At 33.5% G+C, this 14,872-nt stretch overlaps 2 protein-coding genes across 11 annotated transcripts; one reads left to right on the forward strand and one right to left on the reverse strand.

The window, feature by feature from the left end:
- The first annotated feature begins 6,083 nt into the window (after nt 1-6,083).
- On the forward strand, nt 6,084-9,612 carry LOC111906666 (uncharacterized). Its single transcript, XM_023902442.3, has 8 exons — nt 6,084-6,243; nt 7,051-7,145; nt 7,255-7,325; nt 7,730-7,818; nt 7,983-8,091; nt 8,639-8,652; nt 8,838-8,939; nt 9,324-9,612. Exons 1-8 carry the CDS (start codon nt 6,181-6,183, stop codon nt 9,480-9,482), a joined length of 702 nt encoding a protein of 233 aa, XP_023758210.1. The 5' UTR covers nt 6,084-6,180; the 3' UTR covers nt 9,483-9,612.
- An 880-nt stretch (nt 9,613-10,492) lies between these two features.
- Nucleotides 10,493-13,677, reverse strand: LOC111906664 (polyadenylate-binding protein-interacting protein 12). 10 transcript variants are annotated; one of them, XM_023902433.3, is made up of 12 exons: nt 13,553-13,677; nt 13,424-13,471; nt 12,818-13,298; nt 12,570-12,680; nt 12,428-12,472; nt 12,244-12,316; nt 12,030-12,142; nt 11,863-11,922; nt 11,734-11,781; nt 11,564-11,632; nt 11,057-11,118; nt 10,493-10,810 (listed from the first exon to the last, which is right to left on the reverse strand). In XM_023902433.3, the coding sequence occupies exons 3-12, from the start codon at nt 13,250-13,252 to the stop codon at nt 10,753-10,755; spliced, it is 1,074 nt and encodes a 357-aa protein (XP_023758201.1). In that variant the 5' UTR covers nt 13,253-13,298; nt 13,424-13,471; nt 13,553-13,677; the 3' UTR covers nt 10,493-10,752. The 10 variants fall into 10 exon arrangements, with proteins under 10 accessions (XP_023758201.1, XP_023758208.1, XP_023758206.1 ...); XM_023902440.3 differs by having other exon boundaries at nt 12,818-13,301; XM_023902438.3 differs by having other exon boundaries at nt 12,818-13,320.
- Nucleotides 13,678-14,872: the final 1,195 nt, after the last annotated feature.

Here is a 14,872-nt window from a genome sequence, read left to right on the forward strand (position 1 = left end):
TTACGGCATTCCTTTTCACAATTTGAATTTTGAGAACATAGCAAATAAAATATTATGACAGAAGATTGATGAAGTATCAAATCTTTATGCATCGTGTCCCACACGCTTCGGGTATAGGATTGATTGCAAATGCTATAATATTTGACCATTCTAAAATTTTCCAAATGTCTAGCGCATTTAGAGGGAAAAAGGACGAGAATCGGTTTTGACTAAGATAATTAAACAACTATCAAAGGACAATCCAAAGTTCGCCGAGGATTGGTCGCTTGTAAGTAGTTGGAAGTATAGTACTGGATGGACCATATCGACATTATTATGAATAGATAAGATTCTATTAAGAATGAGTTGTCATATGGAAAATATGGAAACGTGTCCGTATTGGGAATTGAATATTGAAAATCTATGTCTAGATTAGAAACTTTTATGCAAAAGGATGTTCAAAGGAATGTACTTTGAGTGAGAGACATCATATCTAAGGAATTGTATTGTAACAATATCCGATAGAGGACTTTGTAATATAATTGACAATAGTCTTTGTGACTTTGGTGCAGTGATATTACGAAAGGCTCATTGCACAAAATGTTAGAATCTAGCATATTCTATAAGTGGCAAGAATTTGATATTCTTTCACTTATGAAAAAGGATTTGGAGTTGTGAAATGAGTATGATTGGAAATGGATTCAATGTGATCTATTTCACAAAAGTAAGAACCATAGGTAAACATTGTGTGCATACTAGGAGCATGGGACAAGTGTGATAATTCAAGTAAGAAGTTGATTAACCGAAACAACAAATAATGAGTAATCGATATGGTGATAAATAAAAGGTGTTTTATTTATACTCAAAGGTTTGAGGCCATATGGGATTAGTATTATTCTTGTGTTTCACTTTGCATGTTTGACTTCCTGAATAATTTAATTGGTTGAGAACAGTCAAATTATTCGAACGGGCCACAGTCGTTCATATGTTGGAAGTAGGTATGAATAAAGACTGTCGTGAATTGGTGTGTGGATTGTCTAAAAAAGTATTAAACATAAGCAAATGTTTGTTGCAACGTTCATGAGTGCTTAGGAATGTGATTTGAGCATTGGATTAAACCCACGCTCACTTGGATCACTCCATGAATTGTATCACGAGTGATTGGTGAGACGATAACATCTTATATTCTTGAAATCGAGATGTGTGAGTTGTATCTTGCAAATCAGTTGCACATTGATAATATGTAAATGCACCAGTAACTTGGTGTCATAAAACATATTGTTGTGTATGATTCGGTGAGTGAGTGCAGACGAGCATTGAATCAAAGTTTATCCGTTCCTTTTATCCAAAGTAGGATAAAAGCGATATCTTTGGGCCCCTCGATGATTTAGTGATGACAAACGTAAATGTTCGGCCGGGCTAAGGCTAATTTGATTTGTTCAATTAGTCAGTCGTCATAAATCGAAAGTCGAGATATAGTACAAAGAGAATGATTTGAAATCATGTCTCATATGATATCCAGAATGGAGGAATATATGATCCCTTATCTAAAGGACACGCGTATCTGATAGGATCAGAGTTGACAGCGGCTTTGGAAAGCTACGATTGCAGATCAAGATTTGAAGTCATATGCATAATAGTTATTAGACTTATCCAAGTGGGAGACTGTTGGATTAGTGTCTAAGTCCATAACTATTTTGGTATGTACTTGACCCGATGGTGCATGGTCCTTTTGGGTTGCCTTCACCAAAGCAACTTGATAGGATGAATTATGGAGAGAAAGGATTAAATATGATTTATTACTATATTATGAGAATAATATATTAAAGGAGAAATCATATTGTTTAATTAATATTAGTCAATAATTAATTGGTAATTAGTTTTGTGACTAAAAAAGATTAATTAAACTTAAGGGACTGGAATTGTAATTATAAGATAATTGCAATTGGGCCATGGATTGCCTTGTATTAAGGAGTGGACGAATTATATGGGGAAACCCATAAGGAAATCGTCCAAGGCCTTAAGGAAAGGGATCCATGGGTTGCTTAGGGCTTAAGCATCCAAATTAGGGTTTCCTTGTTGGATAACCCTAATAGCCTCATATATATATATATATATATATATATATATATATATATATATATATATATATATATATATATATATGACCCTTATGACCCAAAAACGTGGCTAAGCATCCTTCTAGGGTTTCACACGTTTTAGGGCAGCCTCCTTCCTCTCTCCTCCTCATCCTCTTGCTCTTGGTGTTTGTGAACCATTAGAGGAGTGACATTTGTGACCCTAAGCTTTCTAAAGTCAATACAAGAAGGATTTGGGATTGTTATTGCTACATAACAATCAAGGTAATATCTTAAACCCATTCTTATGTTAATATGATTACTTGTATGCTAGAATTAGGGTTTATAGTATTGGATAACTTGCATGTACAATAGAGAAACCTAGATCCATGCATTAGGGTTTGTATGAGCACATAGGATGTTCTTATGACCAAAACCCATCAGAGTTGACCTTGGACTAGGGATGGGTCAGTCAATTGACCTAAGGATACTTACGAGTGGCTAATCTATGTTTATGGGTTTGTAGCCAGAGGATTACCGGTGCAGCAACCAGACGTCTAGCAGTCGGACTTTCGGTAGCTACTCTTCGAGGTGAGTTTCCTTCCAGTAGTAACGGGTCTAAGGCACCAAGGTTAGCCCGTATAGATGATATGCTAGTGTCGGAGTGTGGGCAGAGCCCGTATCTCATGGTTGAGTTTGATTATGATATATGTCAGTATGATAGATTTGTCTATACTCGTTGTCTGTGTGATACTTGTATGTTATGGATTAATAGCTGAGTGTGGGCGAGGCCCGTATCTCTCTGATAGTGGAGTGTGGGCGAGGCCCGTATCTCTCAGATAGCGGAGTGTGGGCGAGGCCCGTATCTCCCAGATAGCGGAGTGTGGGCGAGGCCCGTATCTCCCAACTAGCAGAGTGTGGGCGAGGCCCGTATCTTCATGAGTGTGGGCAAGGCCCGTATCTCCTAGTTTTTCATTGTATGTTGTATGGTATGAGGTATAATAAGGGAACTCACTAAACTTCGTGCTTACAGTTTTCAGTTTTGGTTTCTGGTAACTCTTCTTCGAAGGGGAAGGAGCTGGTGCGGTAGCGGCCCATCACACACATGCCTCGTTTTCCGCACTATGAGATCTTCATGGGGATTTGTACTCTGACATTATCATGTTTATGAAAATGTTTTCCAGACATGTGATATCTTTTATGAAATGTTATGATCGGTGAACGTTTTTATTTCTAATGCTTTACTAAGTATATGTTTTAAGAATGAAATTTTTGGCTTGTATTTTTGGGATGTTACATAAGTTGATGTCAATTGAGGAATTAGTTGGTCTTTCAAATTAAAAGTGATAGTTTCATTTTATTACTTCTTTTTATAGTTTATTTTAGCATTTTTTTTCATTCATAGTTTAGCTAATTTTCATGCATATTTTCTTTTTTGTTATTTTATGACCATTTCAGGTATTTTCTACTTTCGTGAGCATAATTGCAGATTTTAAGGAGACTAGCAGATTAGGATCTTTGGGAAGCAATTGGACTTGGAGGACAACAAGGACTTTGGGATTGATAGCTATGGAGTGGGCTTGTTGATTATTAGAAGGCTTGGAGGAAACGAACTTTAAATTTGCAAGAAATGGAAGAATATTCGATCGTACAAAGATTATTGACCGGGAGTTGGGGCCTCCCAACTTGTTTAGGGTTTATCAAGCTTTGGCTAATCTTCATGTCTTGAACCCCTTGTTGAGTTTTGTTTTGGCAAAGTTAGCCCTAAATTCCATGCATGGACGTAAAGCTTGCAGCTTTACGTGGTATATAAGCCTTGGAAGGCTAGATCTAGAGTCTGGGGCCTTAGTCTCGCTTAAAAGCGTCTAAATAAGAGAAATGGTTGAAGGGACTTAACAAGTTGGTCAACCAACTCGACGAGTTGGTTAGGGTTTTAATCGACATTCTGGACCCTGTGCAAACTCGATGAGTTGGTGAGATAACTCGGCGAGTTTACTCGAATTTTCCCAATTTTCTGAGAACAGAAGGAACTCGACGAGTCGCATAGATGCACTCGACGAGTTAAGTCAACATAGACTGTTGACTTGAGTGTTGAGTTTTGTTGAATTTTAGAGTTTGGTCAAGTTGTGAACTTTGGAGACCATGGAGGGGTAAAATGGTCTTTCACCCTTTCTGAGATTTAGTAGAGGGGTTAGCTTAACATCTTTAGAGGTGTTAATATAAATTGTTAATAAGAGGTGATTGTGATATATATAGGCGGAGTCTAGATCGACAGTTGAGTGCGAGACATTCTTGCTTTACTTACGAGATGAGTCTTCTTACTATACTTACCTGAGTGGTATTTACTGTGCGACCGGAGGGTCTTATCTGCTTAATAGTTATCATTTTGAACATTTTTTCCTTCATCAGATTATTGAAAATTAAACATAAATAAATGAAATTAGAGGTAATAGGCACTAACTTTGATTCATATGTCATTTTCATTCTTAATAAAAAAACAAAAAAAAAACTTTAAAAATGTAAGTTGAATATTCTATAACAATGAAAAAAATTGCTATGAAAAATAATTTTTTTTTTTTTTATCGATTTTCGACCTATAATAACAACGGAGTTAGAGCTACATAGAACCCTTCAAATGTATAAAATATTTTTTAGTTTTAACTAAAATAATACATTTATGTTTTCAAAATAAACATTATCTAAGTGCAAAGTTTTTGTTTTTATATTTTTATAGATTATTTTTGTAGCAATAAAAAGGTAAGATGGTAAAATTATATTGGATTGTGTAAATTCAAAGGTTGGTTTTACTGTGGTATTTTAGTAATTTAATTTTGAAAAATTATGGACTTAAAAAATGCCATCCGGCAAAACTTAATTTTTTTTGTTAGATAGAAAGATATAAAATAAAATAGAGTTTCACCTTTACATATTTATATCCTATAAATAAAGGTAAAAAATAGGATGAGTTAAAGATGCCTTACTAAAATAGACTTTATGATAAATATATTTTTGAAGAACTAAAGTAACATTTTAGACGGTGAATGGATTAGCATGAAATATCCAACTTAGAGTTTTATATTTATGTGAGACATGATGTTGGAAGTTCGATTCTCTTAAACTACCTATTGTGGTGTTACATATAAAGAATTTTTCCATGAAAATCGTTATGGAAGCTAGGTTTGTCTTGTAAAAAAGCTCGAACTCGAGGTGCTCGTTGAAATAAAAGTTTTGATTGAATGAACGCCACATTGGTTGTAGTGTCTTCAAACAAACCCAATGTTGAGTCAATCGTTATGGAAGTTAGGTCTGTACTGTAAAAAAACTCTTGCGACTAGGCTCCTGCTTAATTAAAGAAGCTCTAAATCAGGGTGCCGATGAAATATTACAAGTGACTTTGCTTAATTCGTTTGGCCGTTTAAAAAAATAGTGAATTGGCTAATAAGAGGGTGTTTGATTTTCCTTTTGAAATGACTTTGCTTAATTCGTTTGGACTTTTGGCTTTTCAAAAAGGAAAATTTTCAGAAAAGTCCTAATATTTCACCATAATTTACGAAAAAGTCCCAAATTAAAATTGGTTTATCAAAAAGTCCCGATTACCGGAAAAAATGACGATTTGACCTTTTTTTCCGGTTTACCGGTTTCAATATTTACTCGGTTTCATTAAAGTCTCATTATTTTACCATAATTTACATTAAAGTCTCATTATTTTACAATAATTTGAGACTTATTCGTAAATTATGGTAAAATAATAGGACTTTATTAAAACCGGGTAAGTAATGAAACAGGTAAACCGAAAAAATAGGGTCAAATTATCATTTTTACTGGTAATTGAAACTTTTTTGTAAACAAATTTTAATTTAAGACTTTTTTGTAAATTAAGATAAAATATTGAGACTTTTTCAAAAATTTCCTTTTAAAAATCAAAAGTTTAAAAGTTCGTTTGATAAATTGAAAAGATTTTTAATAAAAAAAAAAGTGACTTGTAGAAATTTTTGGCTTTTTTGACTTTTAGTTTTTTAGTTTAAAAAAAAAACACTGGCAAACCCTGAGTTACCGAAAGGATTGGACAAAACAAAGCGTTGGTGAGAGCCGGCGAGCCTTTAGCTAGAGAAGCTTAACGACAATGGCGACCATGAAGATAACGATGAACGTTCCTCAAACATTTTTCCAATTCAAAGACTGCAAAGTAACTTTCTGCAAACCCTACCTGTACTCCGATTCCATTTCTCGTAGATTTCTTATACTATGACTGCAATGCAGTAATAAATCCATATCCTATTTGATTATATAGAATAACATGTTAGCTTATGCAGTTCGAACTCAAAATTAATCGGAAAGGAGTATATAACCTAGGATTATACCTACTGAATAATTAGCTCAAATATGTCAACTGCGGGACTGAAACTTCATGCTGATTTGCCCCGCATTTCTATTTGAGATGTAAATTGCTTACGCTGCCACTGCTAAAGTTTTTAGGTCTTAGTGTCATGTTAGAATTAGGGTTCCAAAAGGCAGTGAGCTTGAGAATCTATATGGGAGGAGGACGAAAATTAGTTTGTTTATGGTGGAATCAATGAGAAAAGTCTCTCAATACTTCCTCATTTGTCAAATTGATTATGTTGTGTGAAAATAACTTTATACGTATGAGTTGATGCTGCCATTGTGAGTAGTTATAGCTATGAGTGAAGCAGAATGCATTCAGACATTATGTAATGCTTATTATCCTCTCCAAAACTCCCTCTATTCCATGTAGGAAAAAGAGAGGCATAGGTTGATTGTTAAGGTCAATGCAAACGCAAACCACCTTTAAGTCCATTAAGTCAAAAGAAACAACACCTTAGTCTTGTAATAATGTGAAAAAGTTTTCATCAATTCACTGGATTTTATATCAAGTTCCAAAAATTGAAAAGTCATTAAATTTTGAGGTAAATTGCATATCAGTATCCAAAATGTTTTAATGTATATCAACTGTTACACTGCTTCCTGTCTACAGCATCCTACTATTAAGAGCAACCACATACATGTTCTAAGTTGGCATACATTATCAACTATCAATCTTTTCTCTACAATCCAAAGTCGAGATGCAAGGTAACTTACTATTTTCTTGTGTAAAAATAATAATTGTTTTCACAGATAACCAAGTTATTTAAGTAGTTAAAGTGTTAAACCATAGGTTATAACCTTTTGCTTTACACAGAACAATGGACTCCTGCAACTCCCGTAAGATTCTTGGCTCCTATGTTAGACCACTACTTGCTGTTGAACCAGGTGATCTTCAACTTTTCAAAACCCCTCCAATAAAATCCAGAAATAGCAACGTACTTTCATATGCTATGTATTACTATAATGTATATCATCGTACTTTTATCTCTCTTTTACAACATTTTACTTCTATTTTTTTCTTGTTAAGGCATTGTACTTTCAACAATCTTGAATCTTCCTAATTACAACATTGCACTTTCATTTATTCTTATTAGGACATTATACTTTGAAAATTTTATGCAACTAAAGCAGTGATTTTTTGTTTTTTATTCGATGACACTGATTTGATTGGATAGATTTTCAGATTACAATGCTATAATTGGAATAAATCCATGAAAGTACTTGCTATTTATTGCATTGACTTTTAACTGAAATCAGATTTCAGAAGTTATTTATATAATACATGGCAGGTGTTGAAGCTTCAATATCAGATGAGAATGTGGTAGTTATAAAAAATGCCAATATAGTTGTGGAGTCCCAAGATGATGATAAGATGCAAGTGAGCTCAATGTCTTATACTACTAATTTCTTATGCCGTTTTCATGGATTATATATACGCTGTGCCACCTCACTTATACGAAAAGATAAAGTTCTTTTTTTTTTTTTTGAATTTGGATTATGTCTTAATTTATTCAGACATTTAGTGAGGATATTTGGTGGCAGGTAAAAGTGGAATTATCAGGGAAGGAGACACAAATTGTATTTGATAAGGTTCTCACAAATTTGGCTCGTACAGCACCACCAGTTCCAGGCTTCCGCAGACAAAAAGGAGGTAATGTCTTAATATACAGACAAAATGACTAAATTGCCCTTGTCTTTAAAGTTTCTTTTTTCCAGTCAAGAGTTTTTATTTCTCTCTCTCTCTCTCTCTCTCATATCAAGTCCTTCAAATTCCAATTCCTTCTGGAACATTTTGCAAGCAAAAATCTCTTTTTGTTTAATTTGAATTATCCTCAAGTTATTTTGTGATGTAAAAGTGAAAGCACTGAAATTATTTGGTGAGAATTGAGATTTTAAAGTATTTGGTGCCTAGGTTTCTCCATATACAAACTAATTTTCACTTCTATAATTGCTTAGATTTTTCAAAGTATAATGTCCTAATAATAAGAAAACTGAAACTACAATGCTTTAGTAACAAGAAAAAGTAATAGAAAAAATGAATGTAAGATTCCATAATTTATAATACATAGACAATAGAAAGTATGTTGCTATTTCTTGCATTTGAACCTATTAATTATTGTTTACTTTTCCACTCCATTCTTGTAAGTTTTGTATTTCTAACCTTGTTTTCTCTTTTGCATGTGGATGGTGGCTTTCAGGGAAAACATCCAAGGTAGCATCACATAATCCATATTCCATTTATATTATTAAGGCTTAAAAACACATTTTTATGCAACAACAGTTTTTCATTTTATTGTTAATTTATGCAACAATCACACAAAAAGTGAAATGTTGCTGCATAAAATACGCATTTAACCTTTTTATTACGATATTATGAATTTAGAAAACTTTTTTCAGGTCCCGAAAAGCTTTCTATTGTCAATTATTGGTGAAGACCGTGTTACAAAATTTGTTATTCAAGAAATAGTTACTTCCACTGTGGCTGATTACGTGAAAAAGGCAAGTCATTATTACTATTTTATTTGGTCATTTCTTAGTATTTGGTATGATGGAATTGGTGAAAGAATGGAATGATTCATTCCACAGGAATCGAAAAAAAAGTTGTTTGTTTTTTTTTTTTTTTGATGGAATGGACCACCTTTAAAGGAATGTGATTTCACAGTTTTAGTCAACTTAAAGTTCTGTTTTCTAAAAATAACTATAAATTTGCATTGCTTTTATTATAATTGTATTTGGGTTGGTTTAAAAAATCTACCCAATTATAACATTATAGGACATTATACTTTGATAGATTATTTCAAACTACAATGCTGTAATAGAAAGAAATAAAATTCAAATGTTATAACATACAAATCAATGAAACTACATTGCTATTTCTTGCAGAACAATATTTTGGTAAAGGAAAACAAGATCAACACAATCCAAAGTGCAGAAGAGCTAAAATCATCATTTAACCCTGGGAGTGATTTTGGATTCAGTGCAACATTAGAACTTGAAAAACTAGATACTGAAACAAGTAGTTCAGACACGACTGAAGCATGAAAAGCTCTTAATTCTTGTATGAACCACATACTATTTATCTTACTTGTATTAAGGAATGTCTCTGTTTTCTTTTTAAGATACAATTATGTAAATGAAATGTGAAATGCAAATCATTTTGTTTGTGTGGAAATTAAGATGGTTTTCATTTTATGACTTCCCATTTAGTCATGGATGATAGACTTTAAAATGTATTATAATTTTTTGCAAAAGGGTTATTCTTGTTGGAACATACTAGACTGATATAAGAGCTTATTGTCTTAATGAAGCCTAATCCTTATTGGAATTGAAACTGCAATTGTTGAGATTCAAATTTTTGACCATTTTTGCAAATATATCATCCCAGAACTACTGTGTTATATGGTGGGGCATGGTCAACCTTAATCAAGGGACATTATGATATATCTGTTCATGTTAGCTGTGGGACCGGTTGGTTGATTGCTTTCACCAAAAAAACATGTAATGTAATATGAATGTTGCTTCATGTTTACATCTTGAAAAAGAAAGTAATGATTAGTTTAAATGGAACATTGATTCATATCAATTATCAAACTCGATCTAAAGAGTGGGTTACCACAATGAAAAGGGTCAAGATCAAAAACATATATAAACATACACATTTCATCATTCGTTAGACCTTCTCTATGTGATGAGATTCTAATTGTTGAGGTTTAAAATTTCATAAAAAAAGTTTCTGGGTTCAAAATTCGCATATGAACAAAAGTCCAAAACATAGCTAGAACTTCCCAGTTTACCTAGTGATTTCACCCTTGGGTGGGTTTAATAATAGGTGTTGTATGAATAAAATATTGTTGGGATTAAACAATGTAAAAAACATATTTGAGAAAAAAAAAAACAACACCGATAAAGAAAAGGAAAGAAAGATAAGGAAAAGGAAAGAAAAATAAACAAGGGTAACTTTCTAAAATGTTAATTTCTTAATAACCTTTGTTAAGTCGTTATTTCATTATTAAATAAAACACAACCTCACATATAACTTAAAACCTATCAAGTAAAAAAAGAAACAAATTTCGTCATAAATATATAAAAAAAAAAAAATTAAAAGCTGAAACAAAACTGTATGCTTGTTCCCATCTCTCTACAATTTTAAACAGATAGCTCTATAAACATATTGAGACTCCGAGATGCATAACACAAACGAACAAACATAAACAAACATAAACAGTCAATAAGTTTCATGTAATATAATCTACTACGTTGTGTAGGTGTATATTTAGATAGATAATAACTATCACCACCACCAAACCCATCATCAATGCATGGCAGGGCGAGGTGCACGTGGGCGCACCGGGGTCTTCGAAGGACTTACCCTGCAAGCAAACAATCACACAGATACATGTCAAAACATGAATTTTATCACACTTAACTACTATTATTCTTCTAACAGTAACAACCCCTGAGCTGGACCACACTGTCTGTCTGGCTAGCCCAAAAGCATCATGTGAGATGTAAATCAGGTACTGAGACTGGAGCCCTTTGGAAAAATCTATCCGATTATAGCATTCGACTTTTAATGTTTATTTATTTATTTATTTTATGAAAGTAAAGTATGTTACCTTATCGGCAATGATCCCAATACCGCACCACTACAGTTCAGGGCAGCAATTGCACTCTCGGCCTGTAAATGCAAGAAATAACAATATACTTTCATTTATTTGTTTATTAGTGTTAAATACAAGAAACATCAAAATATTTTTCTTCATTTGTTTATTATTATTAGAGTTGAATGCAAGAAATAGCAATAAACTTTTGTTTGATTTGTTTATTATAACATCCTACTTTCAGTTCTTGCTATTACAACATTGTAATTGGAAAATCTATCGAATTATATTAATGTCATCGAAACACAAAGTAATTTTCACTGAATAACTGGATAAAATTTTCATAGTATAATATCTTTATAAGAAATAAATATAAAAGGGCAATTCTATAATTGGGTAGATTTTTCAAAGTACAATTTGTTAATGAATTCAAAATATATAGCCCAATCAAGTTTGACAAACATATTGCATATTAAAAGCAAAAAAAAAAAAACAAGATAAAAATACTTAAAAAAAGCTCACCATCACAAATTCCACAAATGCAATACGAGAGGAATGATGATAGTCTCCAAGCAACCTCAAGCGATAAACCTATCAAAAGCAAAGTTAATAACATCTTATTAACAATTCATATCACAACAAACTAGTCAAAAATGTTATAAATGTAAAAAAAAAACTATCAAAGTATAAACCTCTCCACAAAGTGATTCAAAAAAGAGTTTGACATCTGCCTGAGTAACCTGCTTAAAACAAAACACAGATCACACAAAAACATTCATCAAATACAAACACACACAAAAAAAAGATAAAACTTTAACTACCTTCTTATCAATGTTAGTACAATAAATAGTCCTTGCACACATTTCCCTTTCATCTTCAGACTAAAACAACATCAAAACTAATAGAGTTAGCACAACTGTGTACAATTGTACATAAATTATTTATTCAAGCTTCACAAGTCAAAAGTCAAAAGTCAAAAGAATCTCACTCGAGGCAGAAAAGTGGGATTCACTGGTGCTATTGCAGTCTTTGAAGGCAAAACCCTAACTGGATAGAAACCAAGCATTGTTCCAGCAAGAGTCAATGCATTCTTTGCACCTTCTGCAAAAACATCAGAGAAACTCGATGTAAATTATGTAATACAAAACATATATATAAGATATTACTTATTAAAGGTATATAAAAAGGTTATATTTGCATACCCTCATCAGTAAACTCAACAAAAGCAAAACGAAGAACAGAATTAGGGTCACCACATACACGGCAATCAACAACCTTTAGTGGAATGAAAATAACCGAATAAGAGGAATAAAAGTTAGACAACTTTGATATATATGAGCAAAATCAAAAGGCTTTAATGGTGGGAGTAACATGTTTAAAACTTACCTGTCCACAATGAATAAAAAGTGCTGCAAGTTGTTCTTCAGTTACCTGTAGTCAAACATCAATAGATTATTAGAAATTATTAGCTTGTAAACTTCAATAAAGTTGATATTATTACATTATGTGATAATATAAATCTTTTTACCTGTTGATCAATGTCGGACACATGAACTGTTCTCTTAATGGCATCTTCTTGTTGTGCCAAGTTAGTTCGGCTATTCATCCTCCTCTTTCCATTGCTAAAATGACCCTTCTTCTAAACATAAAACGATAAAAACCTAGATCAATCAGCAACAGAAATATAGGAAACTGCAAGTGTTGATTGATATCAATCATGAAATGAGTTTAGACAAGCAAGAAGAAATGGAAATGAGGATATGGATAAGAGTATACCCTTCCAGTGTTAATGCCATCGACATTGGCAAAAGCTGTGTGGTTATTTTGGAGTAGGAAATCATTAACAGCGGCATAACCAAAGTGAGTAGCAGGAGATGGTGGTTGTAGTAAAGCCCTATTATAAACGTTCTTGGAGAGTGAAGGGGGAACAAATTCTTCAGCCATAGGATTTAATTTCGACAGGATTTCCTCCAAATCTCTCATATCTTTCTTAAAACCCTCTTCGTGGCCATCGCGATCAGCCCCATTCACTACCAAATGATGCTGATGATGATTCGAGACACCATTTCCATTTATTAAAGTGCCGTTTGTGTTATTAGACGTTATCTTCTTCTCCTGATTTGACCTCGAAATCAAAATCGAAGACTCTGTCTGATCAGCATCCTTTGATTCCACCTGGTTATTCGACACACCGTTCTCAACAATAGCCATGGTATCGATGAACCACCGACTGACACTCGTCTCAAGGAGCTTTTCCCTGCTTATTAATTTTTTTTTTCCTTCTATAGATTTTAGTCCGATCAATATTCGATGATAAACGACACGATCAAAAATCGTAAATTGAAATTGAAGAAGGAAGCTGTAAACATTTATTAAAACTACCTGTTTGGAGAATCTAAAATGGAGTGCTCATCAATTGATCGAAGTGAGCTGAAAGATCGTCAATCGAGATTTTATATATTGCGTATGTAAATCAGATGAAACTAGAACAAAAGTCAGAGGGGAAAGAACCTTGTTCTTCAATAATGCATCACTGTTTCCTTGTTTGAGAAAGAGAGAGAGAGAGAGAGAGAGAGAGGGTGTTCCTACTTCCTAGTATGGTCCGTTTCGGCACTCTAAGGCTTTGATATGGCACAGGGTCCAAGAAGTGTATTTTTATTTTGATTAATGGCGATTAACACATTTTTAGCATTTTTACCAAATTGACAATAATAAATAGGGAAATTCATTAAACTAACTATTATAATATAATTTTTGCTTTTCAAAAACAAATATTTATTCCGGAATATGACATTTCAGAATATTTTTGGTCATTCTGAGTTGGTGTTGGTTGATAATAGACTTGTCCAGAATCTAAAACTCATACATTTCATATTAGAAAATACATTTCAGAGATTAGTTTGGATATACGGACGTTCCCAGACAATATTAGGGTATTTATATTGTCATTTTTGTTGTATAAACTCATAAATCTTTTGGATACTAAACAAAATGAATTCATATAAGGAATTTCTTAGAATACAAGTTTCTAGTTGAGGACAATGACAACGAATCGAGAAATCTATGCAATATATTGCTCCAGATTAGTAAGGGTGACAATTTTGGACCCAACACGAACCCAACCAGAAAATAAACGATTTTGAGTTGAGATTTCTAACCCGTTAACCCGCCTATTTCATGGGTTAGGTTTGGGTTCGCGGGTCGACCCGCCAAATATATAGGATTTTTAAAAAATATTTAATATTTGTTAATTAATTGGTGTTTGCTTGGAGCATGTCCTAGAATGCTAGAATCGATAAATCCAAATCAGTTGTAACGCCCGATTCTCAGATATTGCTTAAATAAGATTTATTGGGTTAAGCTCTACTCGACGAGTTGGTTGACCTACTCGTCGAGTAGCAACTGGATGAGATCGCGTTTTAAGTGACCTACTCGACGAGTCCATGTTGGGACTCGGCGAGTAGGAGCTGGCAGTGGAAACCGTAAATCCCGTGGTTTGCACCTCTATTTAAAGGAGTCTTAGCCTCCTTTGGCCTCTTTGCAGTCTTTGAGAGCCCCTTAAAACCCTAATTCGTGTGTGTGCCTTGGTGTGGTGTTTGAAGCTTGGAAAAGAGAATCTTGGAGGAAGAAGCTAAGAGTGCAAAGGAAATTGAAGCAAGGAAGGAGTGGGAAGCAGGATTTACCTCAGCTAGCATCCTTTGGAGGTATCAAAGTGCCATCCTTACTTCCCTTTTTCCCTTTTGTTGAGTTTCTAGGGCTTTTATGGATTTTCAAGTTGGTATGATGAGATATGGGATAGATCTGAAATTGTAACTTCAGATCTGGACCCTC

Source organism: Lactuca sativa, chromosome 3 (assembly GCF_002870075.4).
Source record: "Lactuca sativa cultivar Salinas chromosome 3, Lsat_Salinas_v11, whole genome shotgun sequence".
Taxonomy (NCBI): domain Eukaryota; kingdom Viridiplantae; phylum Streptophyta; class Magnoliopsida; order Asterales; family Asteraceae; genus Lactuca; species Lactuca sativa.